Source organism: Monodelphis domestica, chromosome 6, assembly GCF_027887165.1.
Source record: "Monodelphis domestica isolate mMonDom1 chromosome 6, mMonDom1.pri, whole genome shotgun sequence".
In the NCBI taxonomy this organism is placed as follows: domain Eukaryota; kingdom Metazoa; phylum Chordata; class Mammalia; order Didelphimorphia; family Didelphidae; genus Monodelphis; species Monodelphis domestica.
This window is the reverse complement of record NC_077232.1, coordinates 278109391-278133468: the sequence shown is the minus strand read 5'-3', so window position 1 is coordinate 278133468 and position 24078 is coordinate 278109391. Positions and strand designations below refer to the sequence as shown.

Below are 24078 nucleotides of genomic sequence, written 5' to 3'. Positions count from 1 at the left end.
ATTTCCAGACTGATTTGGGTATTTTATTTGGAATTTTCCCTGGCGACCAATTAACTCTAGATCTTTAAGTCACAACCCTAAAATTATCTTTACAGCACATAGGCTAAGCTTGTGCCTCTCAGTTTCAGGGAGCTGTGCAGTGATGAGAAAAAATTGCTTTCTCTTTAAGAGCATCACATGCCATTCTGATTGGCTAGAGCTATATAGGTCTTTCTTTTCAGTGTGAGTTCCCTGCCTCTCTCCTCCATCCTTCCCCCTCCTCCCTACTCTTTCTTTTCTCCCTTCCCACAACTCCCTCGAGCTCTCCTCCCCAGCAGCCTCCCCCGCCTCTCCCCATCCCCCATTCCCTCATTTCTCTGTTACTCTGCGGAATCAGCTTTGACCCAGCAGCAGCAGCAAGGATGGGAGACTAGCAACAGATGCTGAGCTTCAAGATTTGTATTCCTAGGCAACCTTCCTCCCTCTCCGCCTGTCTAAAGCTGATACAAAAGAGAAAGGCAAGTCTTGGCATCCCCAAAACAGAGGAGATGGCCATTGCTATTTAAACCAGAAAACGACACGCCAAAGCCCAACTGAGAGGCCAGAGGGGGTCAACAGAGCTTGGGCTGCTGCTTCTGGCTTCTCCCCTCTCCAGCTATGCCAGGATTGGGAGCTGCCTGTGGCCTGGGCCCAGAGAAGGCTACCTTTCTCAAGGAGAGCACAGAAAGCCCATTAGAATGGGCCACTGGAGAAGGAATCCAAGACAGGAAGAGTAGAAAGCAGCCCGCCTGCCAGGGGGTAGTCTGGAGGAATGTCATCCTAATGACCCTGCTTCACCTGGGAGCCCTGTATTCCCTCACACTCATCCCCAAGGCTCAGCTGCTCACTCTGCTCTGGGGTAAGTGCCATCTCTAGACCTGCATGTCAGCTCCTTCAAGGCAGGGACTGTTTCTATTTTTTTTTTTTTTGGTCCTCGAAACCCCAGTGCCTAGCACAGTACTGGTTAATAGAAGCTCTAAAGCTAAGTAATGTTTGCCAGTTAGGAGACTGATCTCTTCTGAAGGCTCCCTTTCCTTTTCACTCAGCACCTCTGGGCTTTCCTAATAGGAAAAATAGTTCATGATTTTCCTTTCTGATGTTCAAAGATTGGGGGTTCCTGAACCTTCATTTGGGCCTCCCCCACCCCCAGTCCTCAAACCAATTCAATCAAGAGAAATTTTCCTAAATAGTTCTTTGGTGGTACCCTCAAATGCCCTGTATTGCCGCTTGCCTCTTATTTTGTTCTAGGTAATTTGGAATTCTCCCTCTGTCTGACTAAACCCCATTCCTAGTTTCCAGGCATGACAGTCTCTGGGGTCCCAGGGTATTGCATGTTTTAAAATTGGTGATGAAGGAAGTGAGGTTCAATCCAAGATTTCTAGGGATTTTCTGGAGGAGTATTGTTGGTGTCTATCCATGTTGAGGGGTGTGTACCTCTGGGTGCAGTGTTTGGTAATTCCATTCTTCTCCTGACTCCCAAGATATTCACACTGTGTACTTAATAAGGAGGAGGCCTGTAGAATATGTGTATTTAGAGGGGATGGAGTGAGGATGATCTCACTTAGAACGGACTGAACCTTGGCACCCACACACAGCTCATCCTTCTTCATGCTGACTTCCTTGTCGAGATCCACAGAGAGCTCATGCAAAGCCCCAGAATACAATGCACTTCTTTTGCCCAGGTTCCCTACTCTTGGACCCAGACCTAGGCAGTTCCCTGGGTAGCACTTGTGGCTCCCTTCCATTCTGTTCCTCCTCTCCTCTTTCCAACAATGGAGTTGAGTGCTATGGGCAGGAGATGCATGGGCTCCAGAACCCCCTTGAGACTTTTTATTCCTGCCCTTTTTCAACTTCTGACCTCTACCTTGGAGTCCCACATCAGTCACAGAAAGCTTCTTGGTCTCTGCTATGAGCTTTTCCTACAGTAGCCAATACAAAAGTAATAGCTACCGATCCCTCCTTCAACTGGGGAATTAAACCTGAGCACTTTAAAAAAATCCACCCCTTTCTGCGTAACCCTCTAACCTGCCCCTCATGAGGGATAAACTGGATATCTTTTCCCCTCTTCTCCCCTCCCCTCCTCTCCTTTTCTTCTCTCTCCTCTCCTCCCTTCTCCTCCCCTCCTTTCCTCTTCTCTCTCCTCTCCTCTTCTTTTCCCTCCCCTCCTTCCTATTTTCTGGTTTAAAAGAAACATGTTCTTCAGATTAAATGGTAATACTTTCTAAATACCTTTTGAAGGATAATTGTAAGGTTTTTTTGGCTTCTAAATACTACTTTGGAATGGTGGAGAGATTTGGGCAGCTGGAGAGAAGTGATGCCCAGCTGACCAGCAGTTAACAGAGAAGCGATTATGTGGTACAGATGTTCCGGAATGGTCCAATTGTAACACAATCTGTAGTGCAGAGTTGTGAACTCTCAGGATATGTTTTTCTTCCCTTAGATGCTTCTCTGCTAGGGTCTCATTCTCTTCCCTAGATAATGATTGTCTTGGCGAGTGAGAAGGATCCAGGTTTACAAATGAATTCAGACATATTTTATTATCAACGCACTTACTTTAATGCAAGTACCTTTGACATGATTACATGTTCTTCCTTATTGTTAAATAAGCAGTTATTTTTAAAATAGAAAAGTATCATTGTGAATTATTTTTTATAAATAATGTAACACTCCCTTCCTAGATACAGAGGGTATAGACAAACCATGTATATCACATTATACTTTCATTTCTCTTCCCTTCTTTTTCCTTTTCCTTCCTTTCTCTTTCCTTCTCTTCTATCTAGTCACTCAAAACAGTAAGGAATCTCTCCAGGAATATAATGGCTGAAGCTGTATCATCCTTCTCTTTTTTACTACTTCCCCAACCCCTCCAGATTCTGGTTCTATATTTCTTTTTGGAAATTTAGCAATACTAAACTAGTCCTATGTCAAATACTAAGAGTGAGCTCTAGATTGCATTCTTTAGCAAGGATCCATTAGACATGTCTATAGTACAGTTGATTCTTTTGCTTATAGGCTTGGTCCATCCTGCCAGATTAATTTCCTGGATCCTATTCAAAGTTCATTAATGGCTCCTCACTGTCTACTGGATAAAATCCAAATTGCTTTGCCTCGCACTTTAAGGTTGTCCAAAATCTGTTTTTCACCTCGCTCTTTAAATATGTCTTTCAGTGTTCTCTGTCACTGTTCTATGATTTCCTTTTTCTGCTTTTGCCCCATTCCATATGCCTCAAATCTGCCTTACTTCCCTTACCTTTAACCCCTGTGATCCAGTAGTATGTCAGTATGTTGTTTCCAGGTAGGTTATTTGTATCCACAGGAGGCTGTTTATCTCCCGTCCATCTCCAGGGTAGACTTTGATTCTTGCCCAGTAGGGAAGTAGGATGGTAGGGCCAGAAGCTGGCTATGTTGCTCTTCTCAGAGACAAGGTACTGGGCTAGAATTATGTCAGTCTTTCTTCTTAAATCTTTATAGTCTAGGAGAAAAAACTTGGAGGTTCAAGCAAGGTTCCTGATTGCTATCCCTTAACGGAGGTTGACTCAAAGGCTTGACTCCTTTCCCACTAAGTGCCAGTTCCACAATGAAAATACTTAGGAAATGACAAGTAAAGCTGTCTATCCAAGCTGATAACCAAATAGAAGACAGAGAAGGGGTGTACAGATGAGATGATATAGAAAACAATGCACAGAGTGAATGAGCTCTCCCTTTGGGAGCTCAATCAAGAAAAAATAAAGGAAGATTCTTTGAAATCTCCAGAGTATCAAGCTAAGGATAGGGACATGATGGAGGTCCCAGATCTTTTACATATTGGCTTTTTTCCAGAGTTTTTTTCTCCCTTCAGAGATCTGAAGAGGTTCTAAAATCACCTGTTTTCTTTATTGAAACTGATCAAAATCTCCTTCCAGGCTCTCAACCAACTCCACCCTTCATATCAGTGTGGAGCATTAAGTAATCGATCTCTACCAGTGAGGAGAGCCCCATACAAGTGGACTTTAAGGGATGGATTATGCATCATTCAAGGTTTAGTTCAGAGATCTCCTCCTTCCTTAGAAACTTCATAGTTCTGTGCTTTCACCTCTTATACATCCACTTTGTTTTGAGTTATCCAGGGGTGTGCTGGAGACAGTTCAAACAAGCTGGTTTTAGAACCTTGATTGTTAAAATTTTCACTCTGAGCATTACTACTCAAAAATTGCCAAATACTGTAGATCTGACCTTGATGTCTTGTTGATTGTCTAGACTTAAGAAAATGATGGAGAAAATATTAATAATATAGAATCAATTTTAAAATGCATAACACACACATTTTCTCCCCAGAGAGCTGACTATTAAACATTTACCAGAGCACTACTGATTATTATCATCTTTGTACAGGTCAACTCCCTTAATGGAAGGCAAGTGCCTGACTTAATTATTTCTATACATTCCCCCGTATAGTACATTTCACATAGCATACTTAATAAATGGATATTGACTGAGAGAACATGCCTTCATTGCTCTTCCTACTTGGAAAATGATGGGTTTGGGTAAGCAAGCATTATCACATGAGTCTTTCAGAAAGATTCAAATAATCAATTGGCAAGCACTTACTACATGTCAGTTCTATGCTTGGAACTGGGGATAAAAAAAGAAAAAAGTTTGTTTTATCAAGGGAAGCAACAGTATACAGATGAGTATATATACAAAATAAATGACATGTAATAATTTGAGGGGGTTAGGCATTAATTGATGGGGAGAGGGAACTAGGAAAAGCCTTTTGTAGAAGGTGATTCTTGAAGTGAACTTTGAAAGAAACTGAATGGGAGAGCTAGATGACTCAGTGAATACAGACCTAGATACGGGATTTCAAATCCGACCCCAGAATTGTCCTAGCTGTGTGACCCTGGTTAAGTCACTTAACCCATATTGCCTAGTCCTTGCTGCTCTTCTACTTTGGAACCAATAAAAATATGGATTTTAAGGTAAAAGAAAGAGAAGAAGGAGGAGCAGAAAGAGGATGAAGAGATGGAGGAGGAAGAAGAAGGAATAGGAGGAGGAGGAGGAAAAAGGGAGGAGGAAGGGGAAGAAGGAAGAAGAAGAATGATAATGATAATTTGATGATGACACTATGATGTCATAGCTAATGAGTATCAGGATTCAAACATAAGTCTTTGGACCCGAATTTTTTATCCATTGTCTCTTCCTCTTGTTCCTCTCTGAAGACTCAGTTGATCTTGAGCATCTGCTGTATATCAGCATATAATGAAGCAGCAGAAACATTCTCTTCACTTTATTTTTTATGTTCTCACTTTTGGACCCCTCTCACAAAAGATGAACCATTTTATGAATGAAATGAACTTTTCTTTGAAAAGCATCCTGTTCTGTATTTGGAGCTGCTGCAAAAATCAAGTATATCAATTTGGAGCATGCAGCCTGAACCCAAGACTGTATTGAAGTGTAAACTTAGGTTCAACTTTTTAAGCCAGACTCTTTTAACTTTTTTAAATGTGCAACTAGGCCAGTAGGTAGTCTTGCCCTCCACAGGGGAGCATTGTGTGTCTGTTTTCTTTTTATGCTGAAGTCTTCAAATCCTTTCTTGCTGGGGACCATTTTGAACTTGCAGTTATTGTGCATAAGTCACTTTTAAAAGCAATTTAAACATTGCCTCTGGCCTGTGCTAAAATAGTCTCTGTGTGAGACTATCCCAAATTCACTTAGCTACCCAATAATTCCTTTAAGATTAATTTTTAAAAAGCGGACGGGGGAGCAACAAGGTAGCTCAGTAGTTAGAGAATTAGTCCTGGAAACGGAGGGTCCAGGGTTCACATTTGACCTCAGATACTTCCTAGCTGTGTGACCCTGGACAGGTCACTTAACCCCAATTGACTAGCAGGAGCTCTTCTACCTTGGAACTGATACTTAGTATTGATTCTAAGACAAAAGAGGGTTTATTTGTTTTTTTTTAAAGATAAAAGCTATTTGGGCCTAGCATAGTCACATGACATGCTGGTTGAGCCATTGGTTTTGACATCTGGCATCCATATTTAACTAAACTATAACTTTTCTTTGTATTTTCTATCTGCCTAAACCTCTTCAAGCTTCTGACATTACACTTTTTGCTTATCTCTACTTCTACAGTAATTTCAGCATCCAGGGATATGATAAGAAAGCTCCAAGATATCTAGGGAAGTGCTGGTCGTCATTAGAGAGAACCCATGGCAAACTTAAGAGAGCTTAACTTAGAGCAAGAAACAGCTCTTAGATATAATTAACTTCTGCATTTTACAATTGAAGAAACTGAGGCCCAACTAATAATAAATGAAGTCACTTTCACCAAATTACACAGTAAATAGAAGAAGAGGAAGTTGAACTCAACAATTCCAGGCTTTTTCCACCTATATCTCATTTCCTCTCAGATTTCTTTTACCATCTTGACTGAGGTGAGAGTAGGGAAAGAGGGGTTTCTAATGAGTCCTTTCCATACTCTGCTGAATTCTAGGAATCCCCTTTTAGCAAAGACATTGATAAATAAGATGGAGAATGTCCAGATAGGAGCAACCAAGATAGCAAAGAGTCTTGAGTCCATGGCAGATGAGGATTGGTATGGAAGAATATAGTGTTTATCTTTTACAATGAATTTAGTTCAATAAGCATTTATTTATGACCTACTACATACAAGGTGAGAGGCAGCATGATATAGTGGCTAGAGAGCTAGCCCCAGAGTCCAGAAATGATGGATTCACATCCCACTACTTTGGACAAGTCACTTAACTCTTCAGTAATCCAAGATTAAGACTATAAATTATACAACAGTTGCTGATCTGCAAAGGAAAAGAAAGAAAGAAAGGAAACAAGCATTTATTAAGGGTCTACTATGTGCTTTACAAATGTTTCATTTGATCCTTACAATAACTCAGTTATTATTCCCATTTTACAGATGAATATATTGAAGCAAACAGAGGTTAGCTGACTTGTCCAGGGTCCAAGGCTAACTTTGAACTCAGGTTCTTTTGACTCCAGATCTGGTGCCCCATCTACTGTGCTACCTAGCTGCCCTTGCATTATGTGATTTTAAAAATCATTAGACATTTGGTGCTGTTAGTAACAAGCCTGAACTTGTTGACTGGCTGTAGTTCTATGACATCCAGTGCCTATCAGTCCTGGTTCTTATCTTCTGCTCTGGGAAATTCCAAAGTGGATCGTGGTGGCAACATTTGTCTAAGAAGATGCCCCCTGAGAGAAGATATCACTCACAATGATTGGGACTTTCAGTACTTTCCCTGAGGGGCGTAACAGTATCACAGGGACTGTGACATGGCCACCTGAAAACCTGGATCAAAGCACAGAAAAGTGGTCTTCTGCAGTGTGTCTCCTCTGATAAGGGATCTCATAGATCCTCACACCCCACATAACACACAAACAGGGACTCCTGGAATAGGATGAAAAGCAGGACTTTTTTTACATGTCTACCTGCAACCTTCTCCAGGGCAGTCCCTAAGTCTTTTGTCAATTTTAAGCCCAGCATTGTAAAGATTAAAATTAATATTCAATAACTAAGTATTACATTTTAAAAGTTTTATTAATAATAACTAAAGTAAAAGAACTACTTAAACCCAGCCTTGTCCTGAGAGAAGAGAGTGATAGGGAGGAACTACAGAATTTATAAACAATTATGTGAAGGCACAGAGAAGCACAAAGGGAAAAGCATTCTGGGTAATGTAGTTTTAAGGGGTTCAAGATTTTCTAACTGTACAGCACCAAGGACAGGGCCTTTTACTTTTTTTATGGATCTATAATTTTACTTAACAATAATTGCCTAGCCCTTACTGCTCTTCTGCCTCTGAATCAATTCTAAGAAAGAAGGTAAGTGTTTAAAAAGTAAAAAAAAAAAATCATTTAGTGCTACATTGGGAGGAAGTGAAGTATACGTGAAAAGAACACTAGCCCAAGAGATAGGAGACCTGGATTCTAGTCTTAACACATACTAGCTATGTGACCTTGGACACATCATAATCTTAGATGTTTAAAGGTAGAAATGAAGTCAAGGAATCCCTCTATCTTTTTTTTTTTAAGTATGTAATTTAATTCTTTATTCAAGTCGATATTTTATTTTATGATTTTATTTTTATTATCATGTAAAACACACTTCCATGTTGGTTATTGTTAGAGCAAACTCATATATAACCAAAATGTCAAAATAAATTAAAAAATACACTGATGTGAAAGAATCCTCCAACAGTTCTTTCTCTGGAGGTGGAGAGCATTCCCTGTCATAAGTCTTTCAGGATTGTCCCAGATCATTGCATTGCTGAGAGTAGTCAAGTTTTCACAAATAATAATCATCCAATATTGCTATTATTGTGTACAATGTTCTCCCAGTTCTGTTTATTTCACTTTGCTTCAGTTCCTGCAGATCTTTCTATCTTTTTTTGAAATTATCTTGCTTATTTCTTATAGCACAATAATGTTTTATTACCAACATACGCCACATATTTGTTCAGCTATTCCTCAACTGATGGACATCCCCTCAATTTCCAATTCTTTGCCACCACCAAAATAGCAGCTATAAATGTTTTTGTACAAGTAGGTCCTTTCCTCTTTTTCATTATCCCTTTGGGATACAGACACAGTAGTGGCATTACCAGATCAAAGGGTATGCACAATTTTATAGCTCTTTGGGCATAGAAGAATCTCTTTTCTAATCTTCAATTTCCTTATCTGGAAAATGAGGAAAATAATACCTATCCTGCCTACTTATTGTTATTGTGAGGATCAAATGAGATAATATATTTGAAAGATTTTCATAGACATTTGTATAAGGTATTATTCTATGCCTATTCTTTTTTTAATCATTTAAATTTTAATGAAAATATAGTAGAGTTATAAATTAATATTATCCCTATAGTCCAGAGAAAAGACAACTTCTAGCAGCCTTTAACAATTAATTCTCTCTCTTTCTCTCTCTCTCTCTCTCTCTCTCTCTCTCTCTCTCTCTCTCTCTCTCTCTCTCTCTCTCTCTCTCTCTCTCTCTCTCTCTCTCCCCCCCCTATATATATGAGTGTGTGTGTATATATATATATATATATATATATATATGCCTATTCTAAATAGAACCTTACCATTATTTTTCCCTTTTATCTTCTATGCATCCAGTTACATAGTAGGAACAATTCTCTACTTTTTTTTTTAATTGCATAAAGGCAGATAAAATGTGTCTTTGCCTTATGTGCTCTGCCTGACTAGTAAAGCAAACACATTGATAAGAATTCTTTATTTGGTAAAAATTGTTGGGAAAACTGGAAAGCAGTCTGGTAGAAACTGGATATAAGCCAATAACTTACACCATTTACCAACATAAAATAAAAAAAGATTCATGACTTAGACATAAAGGGAGATATCATAAGCAAATGAGAAGAACATGCAATATATTGCCTATCAGATTTATGGATAGGAGAAGAATTTTATAAATAAACAGGAGATAGAGAGAAATGTGAGATATAAAATGGATAATTTTGATTACATTAAATTTAAAAGGGATTGTACAAATAAAATTAATGTAGCCAAAATTAGAAGGAAAGCAGAAAATTGGAGGAAATTTTTCATAGTTTATCAGATAGAGGTCTCCTATCTCAACTATATAGAAAACTGGGTTAAATTTATGAGAATATGAGCTATTCTGCAATTGAGAGCTGGTCAAAAGATATAAACAGACAGGTTTTGGACAAAGAAATCAAAGGTGTATATAGGCATATGAACAAAGTATTACTGATTAGAGAAATGCAAATCAAAACAACTGAGATATCATTTTATAACTATCAGATTGGCTAAAATGATAAAAGGACAAAATGATAAATATGGAGTGGATGTGGAAAAATGGGTACGCTAATATACCTTCAGTGAAGCTGTGAACCAATTCCACTATTTTTGAAAGCAAACTGGGATTATGCTGAGAGTGTTATAAAACTGTGTATGCTCATTGACTCAGCAATACCACTATTAGATCTCTTTCCCAAGGTGATCAGGGAAAAAGAAAAAGAACCTATATGTTCTAAAATATTTATAGCAGCTCTCTTTGTGGTGGCAAAGAACTGGAAATTGAAGGGATCCCCATCAATTGGGGAATGACTAAACAAGTTGTGGCATATGATTGTGATGGAATACTACTGCACTGGAAGAAATGCTGAGCAGGTTAATTTTTAAAAATAAATGGAAAGACCTACATGAAATTGTGAAGAGGGAAATGTGCTGAACCAAAAGAACATTATATATAGTAACAGAAATATTGTTTGAAGAATAACTGTGAATGCCTGCTTCTAGAGAAAGTACTGATAAATGGAAACATGCATCACACACATATGTCATATGAGACCTTCTCTAGTGCAGGGAGGGGAGAGAGGAAGGAAGATATTTTGGAATTTTAATTTAACAAACATATAAGCAAATTAAAAAAAAAATAGGGGGCAGCTGGGTGGCTCTTTGGATTGAGAGCCAGGCCTAGAGATGGGAGGTCCTAGGTTCAAATCTGTCCTCAGACACTTCCCAGCAGTGTGACCCTGGGCAAGTCACGTAACCCCCATTGCCTAGCCCTTACCACTCTTCTGCCTTGGAACCAATACACAGTAATGACTCCAAAGACGGAGTCATTTAAAAAATAAATAAATAAACATATTGGTGAGGGCTCATGAGTTCAGAGTTGAATATACTTAGAACTTGAGATAGTTTATCTGAGGGGGCCTATGTACAAGTAGAGAGAGATACTCTGAAACACCAAATTGGGAAGAAAAAGGGAGGGGTGATAGAAGGATAGGTAATCAACCATCTCTGAAATGAAAGATGGCCCAGACTCTGGTGTGGTTTATGTTGCTAGTCTGTGATTACAAGTCAAAGGGGAACTCCAGACCTCCTGTCCTGGATTTCATTCTGAACTTAGATGATTAGATTATGCCAGTGACTCGAACCTCCTGGGCAAACAATATAAATACCTTTCAAGGAAGAACTACCTTCTTCCTTGGTGTGTGTGAGAAGGAACCTTAGGATATTATTCACTCTAGACTTCTCCAATCCATCCTTCACACAGCTAACTAATTGATATTTCTATTCTATGTTAATTCCTTTGCTTAAGAAGTTTCAGTGGCTTCCTGTTGCTCCTAAGATAAAATTCAAACTTCTTCAACCTATCTTTCTAAGCTGATTACATATTAGTCTTTTTCATACACCCTACATTCTAACCAGTGGTCTAATTGCTGTTGTCTGTATTCAATCTTCAACCTCTATACCTTTGAACCTTATGCCTGGAATGTTCCCCTTTTTCATTTCTGACTTGGAGAATTCCATCTTTGAAAGAACAAAAAAATCAGTAGTAGCTTCTTTATCTCCCTCTTTCCTTCCTTCCCTTTTTCCTTCCATCTTTCATTTCTCCTTCTCTCCTTCCTTCCTTCCTCTCATTCCCTTCTCCTTTCCTTTAAAAAACCTCATTGATTTTGCTTCCCCTATAACTCTTCCAGCTTTGGAAACTAATTTTAGAAAGTACTAGGGTCTTTTTTCTTTTGCCATCAAAGGAATGTTTCTACAGAACTAAACTACAGAACTAAAAATTCTCTGCAGGAATCATCCATGTTTAATTCATGGGCTAGAAAGACTAATTTTATTTTCATGAATAGATCTTGGGGAAATAACCAGGTGACATGATGGCATGGCAAGGATTGCTTGAGGCCTAAGCTTGTCTATTGAGGCTGATGCTAACTGGGGAGGGAATAGGACCCACTCTCTCACTTCCTAGAATCACCTCTTACCTAGAAGAAAAGACCCATTAAGCAGGAGGATCTTTTCTTCTAGGTAAGATATGAAGCAAAGCCCATTTTAGATCTTACCTTTTTCAGACCTCAAGATACCCAAGACCACCTTGGGTGGCTTATTCACAAATTATAAAGGTATAAAACTTGGATATCTCCTTCAAGAGGCATATAAAAAGCATGGAAACTGGACATAACTAAGACTATGATGGTTGTGCCCCTTTCACTCTTGGATGGGATGGTGTTTAGAACCCAAGAGGATTCTAGGTCCTTGGCCACTGGATGAAGGTAATTGCTACCACACAGAAAACATCTGGCTCTGAAAAGCCAGTTTGCCAGTTGAATCAGTTGACTCTCTAGAGGCACTTGAGAGAGGAGGTCTGTCAATTGATCAATCAATCAAGGACTTGTTAAGCATGTACTCTGTGCCGTGCATGGTACTAGATTATAGGGATACAATTACAAAGACTGGAACAATCCCTTCTCACAGGAAGTTTACATTCTAATGGAGAGACAATAATTACATAGATATATGCAGCAAAAATATGAAATATAAAGTTAATATTAACAAATAGATAAATAGGTAGATTTATTTATTGTTATAGATAAGTTAGTTTGGGAGAGAGGATATTAGAATTCCAGAGATGGTGGACAGAAATAAGGTCATTTTGGCTGAATGGAAGCATGAGGATGGTGGCAGGAAATGATGCCCAATGAGGTTGGAAACAGATTGTGTAAGATTTTTAAAGCTAAGCAGAAAATTTTAGGCTTTATCCCAGAAGCAACAGGAAGCCACTGGAATACTTAAATAGGGGAATCACATAGTCACCTCTGCCCTTGGACTACTTAATACGTAAGGTGGATTGAAGTGGGAAGATGTAACATACCAGGCATATTAGCATCTGGGAAGTATGATTGATGTATTAATATTGTACTACCAGACACATGGTCAGAACTGTTGATGTTAAAGGGACAGTCCTAGGCACTAGCAAAGGACAGGCAAATTCTTGGGCTGGGCGCGGAGACAGCCACGCTGCCTCTGCTCAGAGCAAGGTTATTAACATAGCTAGATTTGAATCAGGGCGTTGCAGGCGGAGACTTCATTTACAAAATTGCGGGATGGATTAAACTCCACCTCTTTGATGCTGTCATTGTCAATCCAGCCAATGTCAAAACCCATGTCATGTTACGCTTACATTCCTAATACCTTCAATAAATACCAGGGGAGTTCTTAGGAGAATGCAAGACGGAGTTTCGCGTTTGTACGCGAAACTCCGTCTTGCATTCTCCTAAGAACTCCCTTTCAAACTCCTCTCTTTCTAACCCCTCTCTTACTCTCACTTACTGGCTCTTGCCTTGCCCTTCACTGCCTCTCTCTCTCTCTCTGTCTCTCTGTCTCTCTGTCTCTGTCTCTCTGTCTGTCTGTCTGTCTGTCTGTCTGTCTGTCTGTCTGTCTGTCTCTCTCTGTCTGTCTCTCTCTGTCTGTCTCTCTCTCTCTCTCTCTTTCTCTCTCTCTCTCTCTCTCTTCTCTCTCTCTCTCTCTCTCTCTCTCTCTCTCTCTCTCTCTCTCTCTCTCTCTCTCTCTCTCTCTCTCTCTCTCTCTCTCTCTCTCTCTCTCTCTCTCTCTCTCTCTCTCTCTCTCTCTCTCTCTCTCTCTCTCTCTCTCCCTCCTCTCCTCTTACGGCTCTTGCTTCTCTGTATCTCTTTCCTTGCGACCCCCAGTGCCTCCTATTGCGATAGGAGGCACCAAGGAGTTGACTCCCACCTTTTCTAGCACCACAGTCACCCCCGAAGCTTCCCATTCTTGTTCAGACTCTACTGTCTATAGGAGTATCAAGTATAGGAGTATCAAGGGGTTGATGCTCCCCACCTTTCCTCTTGTTCCTCTTGCTTCCTCAGAGTTCGCATTACTTCCCATGTGTTTCTACTCCTGTCTTTGAGTCATTATTATTCTCCCATTTCCTTAGCCCCCTCTTCCCACCTCAGGTTATTCCCACAGATAGATGTTATAGTACTCACGTGGGGGGTCGCTATACCTCCCATCTGGGTCTTTATAGAAGAGATTTGAGATAGGGAAAAAATTTGGAGATTGTTGCCATAATCTAGAACGGAAATGATGAAGTCTTGAACTCAAGAGGTAGCTTAGTAAATATAGAGAAGAGGTTGATAGGAGACAAGTTTATAAAGGTAGAAATGGCAAGATTTGGCAAACAATTAGATGTGTGGGGTCAAGTAGAATGAAAGGTACTGGATAATGAGGATAATTAAGGACACTAGAAAAACAATGAGATCTTTGAAAGAAATGGGGAAGTTTGGGAAAGGCTTCAGGGGAAAGATGTCTTGAAAAGAGACAGCACCAAAGAAAGAACTTTTTTCATCTTTTCCCTACATTTCTCAGTGACTGCAGCAAGAGGAGACACAGTACATTTGGTTTAGCAGAAAAGGGGTCCAGAGAGTACAGCTGTGGATAGGAAACTGGGTTTTTTAATTAATCATCAATAACTAAATATTATATTTTATAAAATTTTATTAATAATAACTAAAGCAAAAGAACTACCTGACTTCAGCCCAGTGGCAGGTTCAAAAGAGGATGAAGGAGGGGTTACAGTCACTTAAATACAATCACACAAAAAAACGTGGGGATGCAGGAAAATGGAATTTTGGGAAAAAACTAAGGGACTTCTGGGAGATGAAGTCCAAAGACTCAAAATCTCCATTTATACATAACACCCCCCCCCTTCCTATTGGGAAACCAGTTTCCCCAAGGATCATGGAAATATAATCAACTTAAAAATTGCAATAATTTGTGGATAAGAGGAAAAGAGAACAAAACCAATGATTACTAGGTTGACAAAAAGCCAATTTGGGAGCAGTCTCCTTTGGCATAAGAGTATACATTCAAAACAAAGGCATTTCAACTCCCCATAGTTCAATTCACATCCCAGAGTTCACTCTGGATCTTCTGGTGCAGCATGTGGTCTCTGCAGGCATCTATCTTCATGGTGCATTCTGGATTCTGGGAGGTAGCAAGTTTCTTATGCTGAAATTGCTCAAATTTAAATCAAAGTTCACAACAATAACTTGGCCCCCCTGACGTGAATAATAATAAACACAGGGATCACTCAGGGATGTGTGACTGTGTTATGAGGTATATGAATCAATTTGCAAAAGAGAATAAAAATACATGAAGAAATCCAAATAAAAGAAAAATAACTTGTGGATGAAATATAAAATGTAAAAGTCTTATATCTTAAAAAACTTAAGTAAAGGAAAAACAAATCTATAACAGGTCCTTGAATCAGGGCCCAATTAAAATGATTTAAGAAATTATGCTCTACCCAATCAGTAGTCAGGACTATAGAAAGTTTGCCATACTATGAAAGACAGAAAAGAAACTAGATTATAGGAGTCAGGTAGGAGCCAAATTTGAGATACTTGATAGAATGTGAGACAAGGAAGACCTGCCTTTAACACATGTTAAACAGTTGCAACCTCGAACCCCAAACAAGTTTAAGTCCTCTTGTCTTGGCTCAAAATTACATCAATCCCACCAGGATTGGTTGGTCTCTTTGGCCTTGTGCTCAATTGGCATTATGCAGTTTAGCTTTGTGCTTCTTTGGCACTGTGCAATGGCTCTTTTTGTATTCTCTTGTCCTGGAATCAGACAGAATCATTAAGCAAAATCCCATAATTTTTTTTAAACAATCAAGGGCATCATTTTTATAGTCTAAAGCTTTTGGGGCATGCATTAATATTAGAACAAATGTATTTAAAACTTATATTACTGCAAAATAAAAAAAAATTAAAGAAAAATCTTCTCAATACTGTTGACATGTGCTTCAAATACAAAAAGGAGAGAAAAAATAAAACTCAGATACTATATTGCACATGCAATAAAAAATCAAGCATTATTTTTAAAAAGGTTTTTAAAAAATATATAGCTTAAACTCTGTGTCAGCCATGTGTGAGTACAAAATGATTTTCAGAATAAAACAGTAACACAATAGATAATGTACATTCAAAGAAGTACCAAAGTCCCCAACATTCACAATAGCCCAGTTAATTACAATAGCAGACAAACCCATTATCATATTTCACATAAGTTGCTGTATTACATTAAAAACCTATGAACTGATGGATATTTGTCACAATTTTTACAGATGTAGCAATTCTTTCAACCTTGGCAAATATAATTTTAAACAAAGTAAAACTTATTTGGGTCTAGAACATTATCAAGAAATCTAGATTGTTCTGCTGGAAGCAAATTAAAATGAAGAGTTTTGCAGGAGCTCTTTTTTTTTCTGGTTTCCAGATTCATAGAAATGAAACACCTTGGTAGTGTAAATCTTGAAATTTCTCAGACTTGTGAATGTTAAAAATTTCCCCATCGGGGAATTCTTAATTGGAACAAATTCCCTACTGAGAAACATTCCCCACTTTGATGTGAGAACTCGCCAGGATCAGAAATGGGAGGACCTCTACTCCAACCGTACTTAAGACTGCTTTAGGGGAGAAAACTCCTTACTAAACAATGAAAGTACTTGGACCCATGCTTATAATAAGGCAAGGAGTTCTTTGAGCCAGGCCTGTTTTTAGAATTGATACAATGGGATGCTAGGTACCTAAAAGGGTCGGGCAAGTTTTCTCTTGATGAGATTAGTTGACTCAGCTGTGTTTTCAGATTTACTGAGGAGATTGGTCGACACAGTAGCATTTTTTCTGATTCAGACTTACTGAGGGGATTGGTCGACTTAGCAGGAATTTAGATGGGCAGTCCTTTGGAAACCGTCTACAGTGATTGGTGGAGATAGGGACTTAGGGGAGGTGTATGACCTATATAAGAAAAAGCAGAATCTCTTGAGGATATATCCTTTTGGAGGAATTCCTTTTGGAGGATCTCTGATGAGGACTGCTTAGTAAGAATCTCTTGAGAGAGGCTCTGGAGAAGGGAAGCTCTTGGAGGACAATCTCTAAGGAGGTCTCGCTGGAGCTCCTCTAAGGGGACTCTGTCCCTCTGGAGGCTCTGGAGAGAGGCCCTTTGGAACAGTCTCTGGCTGGAAGGCTCTCTGGTGAAGTCAGCTGAGATGGAGCTGGCCTGGTGTCACTAGAATCCTTGTTTAGACAGACCTTGTGGTGAGTGTTAAAAAACTGACTGATTTCTCTCTTAAGACTCAGGTCTAGGCCATATTGGCTTAAGGCCCTTCATACTTATTCCTTTCTTACTCTCTCTTTCTTTGATTACTCATTGTATTGTTAATTAAAATCTCTATAAAACCCAATTGACTTGGGTATTTGAATAATTGGGAATATTTCCCTGGAGACCACCTTATATTTGATTTAAAAACCAAGACACTGTAGTGAAACATATTTCTGCGGTCAAATTTACTCACCCTCTCTTATATCTATCACAATTTATATCTTCCACCATTTTAACTCACTGTTTAAAATCTCACGGTAGGAACATTTCTTTGTTTCTCTATCTTTAATACAATATTCTTTGTATATATATATATATATACATATATATATATATATATATATAATACCATCCAGGGTATATGGGGTGCTCAGGGAGGAGTAGTATCTCTGGTATAGAGGGCTTGTCGTGCCCTCTTAGGGCAGCTCTCCAGCCTCTGATCCTCACCTGACACCCGGCTCTCACTTGTGGCTCCCAGTAGCTGCTAGCATGTGGCAGCGGCCACACCCCGGGCAACGACTTTGACAGGCTGGCCAAACCTTGTGAGGGTAGCCATCGGGTCATCGTGGACCCCTAGTGAACTAGGGCTTTGCTCACCCAGCATGTGAAGTCTGCTTCGCCGAACAGATGGAAGAAACCAATAAGAAGGTTCAACGGCTGAGAGGGCGACGATGCAGCAAATCACTGTGGAGTGCTTAGGGCGTGTTGGAGCACAAAAGACAACATGGCTATCCAATGCAGCTGAGGAAGTCTCCAGGTGTAACGATTTTTTGTGCCACTGGACCCAGGCTTCCAACACCAAGAGAGTGGGACTGTCTCCGTGCATCAACTTTTCCACTTAAATCTCCTTCACTCACAAGTGTTTTTGTGCACATTCATCTATACACCATAGATGAAACCACACAAAGACAATCGTCATCCTCGGATACCGAGAGACTACTACTACTACTACTACTAATATCATCCATTCAGAAACCACTAGTTATATAAAATTATTTCTGAAGACCCTTTAAAATTACAATTAAATTCTTATTTTATTAAATTCTCTAAAGGTTGTATATAATTTAACCAGTTTTGTTGAAATCCATTCATCATCATCTATGTGACAATTAACAAAGGCAACATGTGATCTTCGATGGATCTAGTGACAAGGATTTTAGGCAAGATGTTCATGGGCTTATACAGTGATATTTTGTTATTCAGCAGAGGTAAAGGTACAAATTAAAGATCAATATAAGCAAAACATAGTAGCTTAAAATGATTCAGTATAACAGAAAGATATTGATTAAATTAAAACAAATAAACTTAAAAAAAATTAAACCTTAAAGCAATCAGTAAATACAATAATATAAACCAATGAGGAGGTGTAGACAGGCCGTGCAGTCAAAATCCTTTTCACCAATCCCAATAGGCTTTTTCACTATTATAGGAAGAGAATAAACTCAAATAGTTAGCAATAAGCTTCCAGATCTCTTTTAAAGTTTCCTTCCCCATCCCCAGTATTTCATTATCCATTTATATTTCATTTGTCAGAAATCTGAATTTCCTCATAGAAGCACAGGGCAGAATCTCCCCACTATATGTTGAGAGCAGTTAGGACTTTTAGAACTTTGTCAAAATATTTCAGGTTTGTTTGTAGTTTAAGCAGGCTAGCTTGTGGCATATTCTTGAGGAGAAGGAAATAAAGTGGGGAATCTCCAATGAAAATAAAAAGTCCCAGGAAAAGAATTAAGCAGATCCAAACTGCACTTTTTAGCTCTATCAACTCAAATTGCAGTTTCAGAGTTTCAGGCATGCTTTGCAATAGCATTTGTTCTGAAAGACACTTAATGGGGTTTGTTTAAAGAGTAAACATAAATAAGCAAAACTTTGAGGGAAAACAATAGCATATTTGCATATGAAGAAAAAATACTTCCCCTTGGTATTTTGGGTGGAGAAAGAAGGGAAAAAATCAAGCTTATTCCCCAAAACTGACTAAATCTACAGATTTAGAACTAACTTCCCTCCCTGTGAAAAACCTTTAGTAACAGCTTTCTAAACAAGGAGTCCAGGATCAGCTTTAAAAAAAATCTGCTTGAAAATTAGAAGGTGTGGGGTTCTTTATTCCATGCTGAAAAATGGCTATGGCAGGCTAGAAACACACATGTGGAGTGTGGAAAGGGATTGGGGTGGAAAGATTATTATACATCACCCTCTGTGGAAATATAATAGCTGGGATTGGCAGGCTCTTGTGGAGGGTCTGGTCTTGACAAGAGGAGGCTCCAAGCTGGGTGGAGAGCATTGAGAAATGCTGGCCAAGCAGATGGACAGGAGAAACAGCAGACAGCAGCAGGTGGCAGGACAGGGCCGGAGTGCAGGCACACCCCACCACAGATCCTTGTGGTGGGCAGTGACCAGGCAAACTTACTATCTTTACTGTAAGGCTATCTGCTCAAAAAAATTTTTTTTGAGAATTCGAAATCCCTTCATGGTAAGCCAAACTGTGGGTTTTAAAATTAATAATCAACAACTAATATTATATTATATATATTATATAAATATTATATTTTATAAAGTTTTATTAATAATAACTAAAGCAAAAGAACTGCCTGACAGGTTCAAACAGGTTCAAAAGAGGATGAGGGAAGAGTTACAGCCACTTAAATACAATCACGCAAAATGTGGGGACACAGGAAAATGGTATTTTGGGAAAAAACTAAGAGACTTCAGGGAGATGAAGTCCAAAGGCTCAAAATCTCCATTTATACAAGCCAACTGAGGGACCCAAGTTCTATTCTTTCCAGTGAGCCAGAGGACCTTACCATCTACCTTGTATCGTATCCCAAGGTCCTTCAGAACTTACCATTTACCCTGACTCCATATTTTCAGAACCCATTCATCAGAACTTTCAGAACCTTTAGAATAATTCTAACCTATTGACCAAAGTTACAAACCCCTGGGATTTGCCATTGACCCTTTAGCTGTAAATTGTTTCTCCCCTTTAGAGTGTGAGTCCCTTAGGAGCAGGAATCATCTTCCTTTTTAAAAACTGTTTTGCCCCTAATGGTTGGCACACTGGAAATGCTCAAGCAATGCTTTTTTAATTTATTCACTTCGTAGAAGAAATTGAAGTGACTTACCAATGAGGTATTTAATATATTTTCCTCAATTTTTTATTCTTTTGATTTCGTTTTATAGATTCTTGCTACCTTGTGAAGTCATTTGCTTCTAGTTGTTGGATTCTAATTTTTAAAGATTGAATTTCATCCCTGGCTTTTTGGTCATCCTTATCCTTCTGGTCTGCTTTTCTTTGTAGGTCATCTTTCACCTTCTTTGCCTTGTTTTTCAAGCTGGTTAATTTTGGCTTTCAAAACAATGTTTTCTTGCTTTAATTCATGTGCCTCTGTTTTGCTTTTTAAGTTCTTTCCCCAGTTGTCTTCAGCCTCTCTTAATTGTTTTTTGAATTGTATTTTAAATTCTTCCAAAGCCTGTTTAATTTGCTGGAGTTTCTGTGTATTTGCTTGGTGTTCCTTGGTCCTCCTCTGTTCCATTTGCTCTTTGTTCATTACCTGGATAGAAGTTGTCTATTGTAATTTCTTTTTTCTTTTTCTGTTGTTTTCTCATATTTTTTTCCTTCTTTACCCCCTTGTAATCTTGCTCCTCTGATTATTTGCTGGATCCATGGGTTTAGGCTATTCTTTCCAGAAGGGGCTTCTTCTCTGCTCTGCTGATTGACTAGGTTTGGCTGATGGTATTAATGAGCCCTGAGGTCAGATCGTCCCCAGCTGGCAGCAGAAGCTGAAAGTGTAGGTGAAGGGAGCTGTGCTTCTTGCTCTCTTAGCAAGGTATTCTGTAGTGGTTACAGCTTTTGCCCTGGGATAGGAGTTAACTGGATTCTTGCAACTACTCTCAGCAGAGTCTATGGGGGAGGGGTGTTGGAGATTGAGCTTTCCTGCCCTCTGAAGGCTTCTTATCTGCCCTATTGATAAGATTAAGCCAGGGAAGAGTTGATCTTCAGAGCTGGATGTGCCCTGAGGCCAAAACTCAAGAAAGGTGGGGAGGGGAGATGGAGCGTATTGGCTGCAACTAGACTGCCCTCTGCACTTCTCCTCCAGCTGCCTCCCTGCTGCCTGTGTTCAATGCCCTGAGCCTGGCATAACTGTGACAGCAAGGCACTCCATTTGGATTAGTGCCATTGCCTCTCCAGAGATTCCAGCCACCACTGGAGACTCAGCACTATAGGTGGGGGAGGAGTCCTGGGACCTTCCTTCTTCCTTTCCCTTGAACCCGAGAGTTCAAGAATTCAGCCTTTTTTTGGCATACCATTTAAGTTGAATCTAGCGGGAGGGTTCCCCAGCTCTGCCCTATTGTTAGATTTGGTTTTCTGTCCCTTTGAACCACTTTGCTTTTGATTGATGTGGAAGGGTTTTAGAGAGGTCTGGAATTTTGCTGTGTCTAAGTTGCCATCTTGACTCCACCTCCTCCTGAAGTTACTTACCTAGGATAGTATTAGTGACTTTCAGAGTGAAGCTCCTCTCTGGTTTTCTGACTTCAAGTACCTTAATTCACTTTTCTTTCCAGACTAAACCTCAGCTTGGTAGTGTCCTTGCTATATCTGGTAATTGATACATAGGAGAGTTGCTTATATATATACATCAATATTCATTTTTTATATAAATAAATAAAAGAGGAAAAGAATAAACATTTGTTAAATAATTACTATGTCCCAAGCACTATGCTAAATAATTTACAAACATTATTTCATTTGATTCTCCCAACAACCCTGAAAGGTAAATATCATTATTATCTCCCTTTTATAGATGAGAAAACAGGTTAGGTGGCTTCCCAGGGTTATATAGCTAGTAAGTATCTGAAGCTGGAATTGAACTCAGGTATTCCTGACTCCAGGTTCAGTTGTTTCTATGCCTCAGTTTATTTATTTTACTATTATTACTTATATTCCTCCCAGATCTCCTGATTCCAAGACCAGCATTCTGGGCCTCAGAAAAATGTAAAATGAGGGGATTAGATGACCTCCAGGATCCCTTCCAGCTCTATTCCTTTGATCTAAGCCAAAAACAATGGGAGCAAAAAGAGAGCTCTTTTTGGGCCCCAAAATGTGTAGAATGAGATAGATATTTTTAGATATGGCCCCTACATCAATTTGTTTTGCTTCTCTGTACTTATTGATGGGAGAAAGGTGCAGGAATCATTGAAGGGGCTAGCAATGTTAAAAATGAAAATATTTAAAAGAGTGCATCAACAAGCAAACACCCAACAGAAACCTATAGTAACCCAAGAAGAATGGAGGCAAGGGGATACCAAAGGGAGAAGAGTCAGAGGGGCTAGCAGACGTTATAAGGATTTAACAGAGAGGAAGAAAATTCTTTACCCTGAATTTTAGAGATAAGCCTTTCAGAAGCCATTTAAATTAATTTTTATTATTCTAATCTCAGTATTTCTGTTGTGACAGAGAGTCAGAGAAAGACTTGTCTTGGAATCAGTACTGTGTATTGGTTCCAAGGCAGAAGAGTGGTAAGGGCGAGGCAATGGGGGTTAAGTGACTTACCCAGGGTCACACAGCTGGGAAGTGTCTGAGACCAGATTTGAACCCAGGACCTCTCATCTCTAGGCCTGGCTCTCAATCCCTATCTCCCCCGGCCTCCCCCCCCCCCTTCAGGATTGTCTCTCTACCTGATCAATGGTGAATTTCAGAGATACTTCCATTAACTAAAGTAATCAGAGACATCTTCCCACTCCTAGTCTGATAATTACCCTAATAATTACCCCAATTCAGTTGGATCAACCCAGGGTCCCTGGCCCTTGTTTATCACCAATATACTTCAGGAAGGAGTATTTTGTGGGCTAGTCTGAAGAGGTGGAAGTTGGACATTATTTTTACACAGAGAGGTAAAGAAAGACTGATAAGGTTTCTCTTTCAAATTAATCTAAAGACTTCAGACTATGGTAACATTTTTTGAATTATTATTTTTTACATATACGTATAATTTTTAATAATTGTTTTCTGGCATTTTGTGATCCATGTTTTGTCCCTCCTTCCCACCCCTCCCCCTTCTCAAAGACGGCAGGTAATATGATATAGGTTGTACATGTGTTATCATAAAATACATATGTCCAATGTTTCTCATATTTTAAAAGAAGATAAAGATCACATATATGAAAGAAAAATTGATGGAGGATATGAAATGAAGAATGGCATGCTTCAATCTTTTCCTTCTATAGCAATGGATAGCCTTTTTTTGTCATGAGTACCTTGGTGCTGTCCCAGGTCCTTGCCTTGCTGGAAATAGTTAAATCATTCACAGTTGATCATCATACAATATTGCTGTTCCTGTGTACAATATTCTCCTGGTTCTGCTCACCTCATTTTGCATCACTTCATATATGTGTTTCCACGTTTTTTTTTGTGATCATCTTGTTCATCGTTCTCATGGCACAATAGTATTCTATTACAATCATATACCACAACTTGTTCAGCCATGCCCAAATGATAGATATTCCTTCATTTTCATTTTTTGCCACCACAAAAATAACTGCTCTAAATATTTTTATACAAGTAGGTCCTTTCTCCCTATCTTTGATCTCTTTGGGTAAGACCTGGTAGTGGTATTTCTGGGTCAAAAGGTATTCAGAGTTTTATGGCCCTTTGGGCATGGTTCCAGATAGCTCTCCAAAATAGTTGTATCATTTTACAGCTCCATTAACAGGGTATGTGTCCCAAGTTTTCTGTATCCCCTCTAACATTGATCATTTCCTTTTTTGTTATATTTGCAAATCTGATAGGTATGAGGTGGCACCTCAGAATTGTTTTAATTTGCATTTCTCTAGTCAGTAGTGATTTGGAGCATTTTTTTCCATATGATTAGACACTTTTAATTTCTTCATCTGAGAATTACCTGTTCATAGCCTTTGACCATTTGTCAATGAGAGAGAGAGAGAGAGAGAGAGAGAGAGAGAGACAGAGAGAGACAGAGAGACAGAGAGACAGAGAGACAGAGAGAGACAGAGAGAGAGACAGAGAGAGAGAGAGAGTAGATGTTTTCACAGGAGTGACCATTCTTAATTCACACCTGAGTAGACTAAAAACCTCACACC

General features: G+C 39.2%; 1 protein-coding gene across 1 annotated transcript in view; it reads left to right on the top strand.

Moving 5' to 3' along the window:
* The first annotated feature begins 196 nt into the window (after window positions 1-196).
* Window positions 197-24078, top strand: part of SCD5 (stearoyl-CoA desaturase 5) — a 59451-nt gene continuing 35569 nt past the window's right edge. Inside the window, exon 1 of the mRNA XM_003341376.3 lies at window positions 197-877. Within this exon, the coding sequence (XP_003341424.1) occupies window positions 637-877 (241 nt within the window). The 5' untranslated portion in view covers window positions 197-636. The remainder of the gene's footprint in view (window positions 878-24078) is intronic.